This window comes from Pteronotus mesoamericanus, unplaced genomic scaffold (genome assembly GCF_021234165.1).
Source record: "Pteronotus mesoamericanus isolate MK-2021 breed Mesoamerican mustached bat unplaced genomic scaffold, CSHL_Meso_final contig_173, whole genome shotgun sequence".
NCBI lineage: Eukaryota > Metazoa > Chordata > Mammalia > Chiroptera > Mormoopidae > Pteronotus > Pteronotus mesoamericanus.
Window position 1 is genome coordinate 17,416,234 of NW_026555072.1, and position 7,497 is coordinate 17,423,730.

The 7,497-nt window shown below is 45.2% G+C and overlaps 1 protein-coding gene across 1 annotated transcript; it reads left to right on the top strand.

Moving 5' to 3' along the window:
* Positions 1-2,596: 2,596 nt before the first annotated feature.
* On the top strand, positions 2,597-3,370 carry LOC129065083 (ferritin heavy chain-like). The gene has a single exon (XM_054566346.1). It carries the CDS (start codon positions 2,597-2,599, stop codon positions 3,368-3,370), a length of 774 nt encoding a protein of 257 aa, XP_054422321.1.
* The last annotated feature ends 4,127 nt before the right edge of the window (positions 3,371-7,497 follow it).

Consider the following 7,497-nt stretch of genomic DNA (forward strand, 5'->3'; position numbering starts at 1 on the left):
CCCATAGAAGCCCATATGTATTGTAACTATTGGGAACACTGCCTATGAGGTAGGAACAGGAATCTCTGCTTGTGGAGGGAAAGGGAACAATGCATACATGTTCCCCTTACCTCCAAACCTCAGTAAATGCTACAGATGGAATGTCTGCATTCCTCCCCACACCTCAATTCATTTGTTAAAACCCTAACCCCCAATATGATGGTATTTGGAAGTGAGGCTTTTGGGGAGTGATGAAGTCATCAGAGTAGATCTGTCAGGAATGGGATTAGTGTCCTCATAAAAGAGACTCGAGAGAGTTCCCTTGTCCCTTTGGCCATGTAAGGACACAGCGAGAATGTCCATCTGCAATGCAGAAGAGCATTATTCCCAGAACCCGGCCATGCTGGCATCCTGACTTGGGCTTCCAGCCTCCAGAACTGTTAGAAATAAATTTCTGTTATTTATAAGCCACCCAATCTGTGGTACTTTGTTATAGCAGCCTGAATGAACTGATACAACTGAGGATGGAAGACCTCTTCCTTTGAGAGCATTGTTACACAGAGGGTAGTCTGGCATCACCTGAGAGTTTGTTTAGAAATTTAGATTTTTGTCACCAGTCTAAATCAGAACCTCTATTTTAAGAGGTCCCACACATCCCATGTTTATGGATCAAAGGACTTAATATTATTAACATATCAATACCCCTCCCCAAAATTATCTACAGTTTCAAAGCAATCCCTATTAATATCCTAGCCCCTTTTTTGGAAGGACTTTGCAGGCTTATTCTAAGATTCATATGGAAATACAAGAGACCCAGAATAGCCAAAATGATCTTGAAAAAGAAGAATAAAGTTGGATGACTCATACTTCCTTATTTCAAAACTTACTACAAAGCTACAATAATCAAGACAGTGTTGTACCAGCCTAAGTTTAGATATATAGATTTACAAAATAGAATTGGGACTCCAGACATAAACCAATATATCTATGGCCAATTGACTTTCAACAAATGTGCCAAGACCATCCAATGGAGAAAGAATAGCTTTCTCAGTAAATGGTGCAGGGATAACTGGAGATCCACATGCAAAAGAACGCAGTTGTATCCCTACCTCTCATCATATACAAAAATTCACTCAAAATCAATCAGAGCCCTAAATGTACCCAAATGTAAGAGTTGAAACTATAAAATTCTTAGTAGGAAACCAAGGTATATATCTTTGACCTTGAAGTAAGCAAGTTTCTTAAATATGACATCAAAATCTCAAGTGATGAAATAAAAAATTGATAGGTTCAACTTTTTATCACAATTAAGACTTCTGTGCTTCAAGGTCACCATTAAGAAAGTGAAAAGATGACCACAGACTTGGAGAAAGTATTTGCAAATCATATATCTGATAAGGCACTTGTATCCAGAATCGATGCAAAACTGTAACAACTCAATAATAAAAAGACAGACAATTCTACTTAAAAATGGGCGAAGGATATGAATAGACATTTCTCCAAAGAAGACATACAAATGGCCAATAAGCACATACAAAGATGTTCAACATCATTAGTCACTGGAGAAATGCAAATCAAAACCACAATGTGATACCACCTTCCGTCCACTTAAGGTGACTAAAAACATTTTTAAAAACAGACAGTAGCAGTGTCAAAAATCTCATACACTTGCTGGTAGTGGGGTAAAATGGTGGGAAGGAAAATGGTTCAGTCACTTTGGAAAACATTATGGCAGTTCCTCAAAATAGTAGGCAGAGTTATCATATGACCCAGCAATTCCATTCCTAGGTATATACCCAAGAGAACTGAAAACCTATGTCTATAGAAAAACCTATAGCACAAGTGCTCATAGCAATACTATTTTATTCACAAAGCCACAAAACATCCCAAATGTCCATAAAGTGATGAAAGAATAAATAAAATGTGGTATATCTGTGTAATGAAATGCTATTCAGAAACAAAAAAGGATGAATATTAAAAACATTAAGCCAGACACAAAAGGCCACATATGGTATGACTGCATCTATTTGAAATGTCCAGGACAGGCAAATCTGCAAAGACAAAAAGTAGATCAATGGCTGCCCTGCCTGAGGGAAGGCAGATTGGGGATTGACTACTCCTGGGTAGGGAACTGCACTTTCAAATGATGAAAATGTTCTGAAATTAGACTGTGGTGTTGCACAACTCCAAGAATATACTAAAAACCATGGAAATGTTCACTTGCAAAAGGTGAATTTTATACTATATCAATTATATCTTAGATGATACTATACTATAATTATATACTGTAAGTATATAGTATTATGTAAGTATATATACAAGTATAAAGTATATATAATACTATATACTCAAGTTATACTGTATAAATTAAATAACAGAGCCGTTATTTTTTATAACGGTCTCGACACTCAGCACGCGGTTGCTCCAGGTTTCCGGCGTCACACAGGCTCTGGTGGAACCTAGAACGTGACACTGCCCCGCCCTCGTGCACGGAATTGTCATTCCCTCCTCAACCTCCGTTGTTAACGGACATCTCCTATACCGTCTCCAAGCCTTTCCGCTTGCTAGCTGAGACCTAACTCGAGTTGCCGGTCTCCGGCCACCTAAGTGGCTCACCATGGGGTCACTCCAACCAACCCGCCGCAGCCGCCGCCACCACAGCCACTGCAGAGGCGTGCCCCGCAGGTCCCGCCACCGCGCTGCCTTGGCCTTGATGGCTACACCTGAGCGTCCAGTCCTGACTGTCGCACCACCTGCACCAAGGCCTCCAGCCGTGATGACCGCATCGCCCGCACCTGAGCCTGCAGCCGTGATGACCGCGTCGCCCGCACCTGGGCCTGCAACCGCGATGATGACCTCGCTCTGGGAACTACAACAGGGCTACTTCCTTAACTGCCAGGTCGGCGTCAACAACCAGGTCAACCTGGAACTCTATACGGCCTACATGTACAGGTCCGTGGCCTCGTATTTCGATGGCAGCAACATCGCCTTGAGCGAAATCACCGAGGTCTTCCAGGGCCAGTCCACAGAGCAGATGGCGCCCGCCGAGCGGCTGATGTGGCAGCCCAACCAGCAAGGAGGCGTTGCCCACCTGCACGACCTCAACAACGCGGTCGGAAACAACTGGCACAGCATGCCAACGGCCACGGAGTGTGCCCTGTGCCTGGCAATGAGTGCCAACCAGAGCCTGCTTGACCTACAGCAGCCAGCCACGGCAAACAACGACGGCCACCTGTCCAGTGTCCTGCAGCAGAATCCCCTGCGTGAGCAGCTGACCTCCATACAGCAGCTGGGGCAAGATATTACCTTCTCGTCTAGGCCTGTACACCCCGAAGTCACACTGGCAGAATACCTCCGTGACAGGCTCCGCCTGGAAGACAGAAAGAACTGACCCTGGGCTGCCTTCCCCAAAGCCCCTGGGTGACTTTCCTGTCACCGCGTGCATATAGCAGTATTGCCCTTATAGCTTTAACATCTTGCAATAAAGTTATTGGTTCCTAAATAAATAAAGGTCTCTGGTTGATTGGTGTGTGCAAAACCCTCACATTTTACTATTTAAAACAAGTATGCAGCAGCCTCTCCACCCACCCATGCCCTAATCACATGCGCCTCAGGATCTCCCAAAGATGGAGAGAGGGGGTGTTCCCTGGGACCCTGGATGGTGGGTGGGGGTGTTCCCTGGGACCCTGGATGGAGGGAGGGGGTGTCCCCTGGACCCTGGATGGAGGGAGGGGGTGTTCCCTGGGACCCTGGACGGAGGGAGGGGGTGTTCCCTGGGACCCTGGACGGAGGGAGGGGGTGTTCCCTGGGACCCTGGATGGAGAGAGGGGGTGTTCCCTGGGACCCTGGATGGAGAGAGGGGGTGTTCCCTGGGACCCTGGACAGAGGGAGGGGGTGTTTCCTGGGACCCTGGATGGAGGGAGGGGGTGTTCCCTGGGACCCTGGATGGAGGAAGGGGGTATTCCCTAAACCCTGGATGGAGGGAAGGGGTCTTCCCTGGGACCCTGGAAAACACTAAATTAATCTCCCCCTTATAAACCATGTGGTATACAGGGGTTGGGTCAGGTGGATGGTCCGGGGTCCTGGTGAATGTTGGTACATGTGCACAGTAAAAGTATTTTTTTTAATGGTCTGAATTTATAATAGTTGCCTCTGGGGAAGAAGGGAAGGGAATGGGATTGGGCAAGGATTAAATAAAGGGAGAGAAGGGTCTTCAGCTTTACTGGAAATGTTTTAGTTCATTTAGTTACACATATATCAATGTATGTTGATTCAGAGGAGCAAGCTGGGGGCCCTGGAAGCCAGCATGGCAGAGTACCTCTTTCACAAGCTCACCCTGGGCAACAGTGATAAAGGAAATGAGCCTTGGGCTGGCTTCTGCATAGAGACAGGGCTGATCAACTAAAATGGTAACAATGGCACTTTGTGAGTCCAAGTCCTTGTATTTACAGTATCATATTTTTAATACTTTTTATTTTATTTTTTCCATTACCATTTGTATTTTATTTTTATAAGAATCTCAGGAAATAAAAAGAGCAGGTGCTGTGACTGTATCTTTACCAGTGAGGATAAAAAAGGAGGCCACACAGGTAAGAAGTTATGGAATGCAGACAGGAACGCAGATCTTCGGATGCCACATACCATTTTTTGCCCAGTTAGCCCACAGGTGTATCAGTGGATTAAGCAAGGTAGGGTGGGTGGACTGGGAATCTAGCCAGATAGCCAGCCCCGGAAGGGAGGGAAATCCCCGGCACCCTTAAAGACAACCCTGCTCACTGTAGTCTCTCCCCTAATTACAGGTGTGCCTTCCAGCCCAGGGTGGGGACGGCCTCTAAATCTCAGCCAAAATGCTTCTCATATGAAAGAAGTTTTGCGAATTAGCAACAGAATGGGTGAGAGGTAGCAGGCCACCTCACTGGAAGGCAGGCCGCACCTGCACAGCAGAATCCCTCTGTTAGGGCCCTCTCCCACCCAGGCAGCGATGCCATTACCTGAGCTGAAAGTGAACACCTGTAAGGACTCAGGACTAAAAATCCCCAGAGAGTCCACCATCCACCCAGATGGCTTCACTGTCAGTGACTTCCCTTCAGTCACAATAGGTAAAGGGTGTGGCTGCAAAATACATACATTCTGCCTGCAAACCCAGCTCACGTGGACAGAGAAGCCCTGTATTTTCCCCATGCACAAGGTATTGTAATCTATATACGGCATCATCGCCTTTTGTGGTCTCTTTACTAGGCTCTAAAGCTATCCAGTCTGGTTTTGTCTTGGCCACTGGGCTCGCTGTTTATCCCATTTTTTCCTTTCCTGGGATTCAGAGGGATTCCCCAGGATAATGCAGAGAAATCTGCTTAGGACTATATCCTCTTACTTTACCTGGGAAAAAGGATTTCCTCACCTGCAAGACTTAAAGAGAATTGTGATTACCCTCCAGGGCCTATTACAAGCCCCTACTTGTAGTATCACATTTCACAGCTTTTCTCTAAGAATCCCTGCCAGGGAAGTTAAGATACAGTGGCAGCTCAATTGTTTCTCTCCTTGTTCTTCTGCAAGACAAAAGTGAATGCTCTAAATCCCCTCCTCTAGGTTCATTTTGGGGGTCCACAAACAGCCATTTAAGTATGTGGGGTATTGGTGGAAGGAAGTGAGAAACATTCAGACTAGCGAAGCTGGCCCCGTTGCACTTTCCAATGTCTTGACTTTGCCCATCCCTTCAGTTTCCCCATTTTCTGACCCTCCCCTGCCATAAACCTCTTAAAAGGGTTAAGCAAACTTCTTGTGGGTATGCCACCTTCCTGAACACTCACAGCCTCCCCAGCTTCTTCATAACCTCTCAACTCATGCCAGTGAGTTGTGACGTAGGTCTTCCAGCCCTGGGAAATACCCCCTTGAGACACACTGGGATGACTGTCAATTATTGGCGGTGCTCGGTTGCTTGGGGGAGTGATGTCTGAAACAGTGGCTGTTGCTATGGGTACCAGAATCTCAGGCAATGATAATATCAGGACAGACTGGGGGGAAATGATAAAATTGATAACTTTATCTCAGGCTCAACCACGGATTCAAATTAATTGTGTTGAATAATTTACCTCTGGGGGGAAAAAATCCTCACTCTAATCACAGAAGGAAATTTCTTAATAGATGGTCGTCACTGACAACTTGTACTGCATTTTCCAGAAAAAGGAAAAGTATTTTTTTTCCCCAAAGACATGTGTGACAAGCAGTACAAAGCACCCATTAATTTCTCCTGAGTTTTTCTCTACCCTGGCAACTACTATTATACTGTTACTATGAGTTTGGCTTTTTTACATTTCACATATAAGTGAAATCATACAGTATATGACTTTCTCAGTCTGACTTATTTCACTTAGTATAATGTCCTCAAGGTCCATCCGCATTGTTGCAAATGACAGGATTTCCTTCATTTTCTCCATTGTATGCATATATCACGCCTTTACCCATGCGTATGTCAATAAACACTTAGGCTGCCTCCACGTCTTGGCTATTGTGAATAAGTAACGCTGCAATAAACATGGGAGTTCAGATATCTTCGAAGAGTTGAAATTTGAATCTGAAGAAGTTCTAGCCCTACCTTAAACAATTTACTTAACACGTAGCTTCCTGTGTGCATGCAGAGTGATCCAGTGACAAAAGTAAGTGTAAAAGAGAAATTTTAATGTTTCAACTGCAAGTCAGAAGAAATGCTGTGCGCTGCACAGCCAGACATTTGAACTACCTTCTCTCACAAGTTGTTCTGGAAGGATCTTTTTTTCATAAACAGAATTTCCTCTCATCAGAGACAGCCAGTACTACTTTATCTGAAGGCTCCCAAGAGAAAAAGAACCTCTTGGAAACGGTGAAAAAAAAGACTGGAGGCCTGAAATGTTTGGGAGCTCTCCCCAGTCTGGAGAGTCTTTGACAAGCTTCCTTGGGTAGGGGTGATCCAAGACGCAGCAGCCCTTCAGTGCAGAAGAGCGGCTTGCATGGGGGAACTCAACGATGCCAAGACTGGGCAGACATCCTCTTGACACAGTCAACAACGGACCCAAGGGCCTGGGGTGAGGACTCCTAAGGCTTTACACTAACTGAATTCCAGGGAGCCTCTGATATTTACAGGGACACCCACTGTAGCATTTCGCTGTTGTCTGTCCATCTACATCTTACTGAAAATAAAGATGTTAGTTAACAAGAAGGGGATTTGTGGAAGAGGGAGGGCTTTCCCCTGGGCAAGTGAGGAAAAAGCACTTTACCTACCTGATGTGTTCGTGGTAGCAAAGGAGGGTGGCCTTCAGGGAAAGAAGTTTGGAAGAAAAAGAAAATGCCCGACTTTTCTAAGATGTTAGGGAGAGAAGTGGGGACCTGAGGTGGCAGGAAGATGGAGAACCCAATCATAATCACAATCCTTATGGCCTAACTCATACACGCATTAAGGTTCACGGAAATGCATGCTCTGTCCAAGAGAATTTCACATATAAAATATGATAGGTCCACACTGAACAAAGCAACTTTAATACCAAA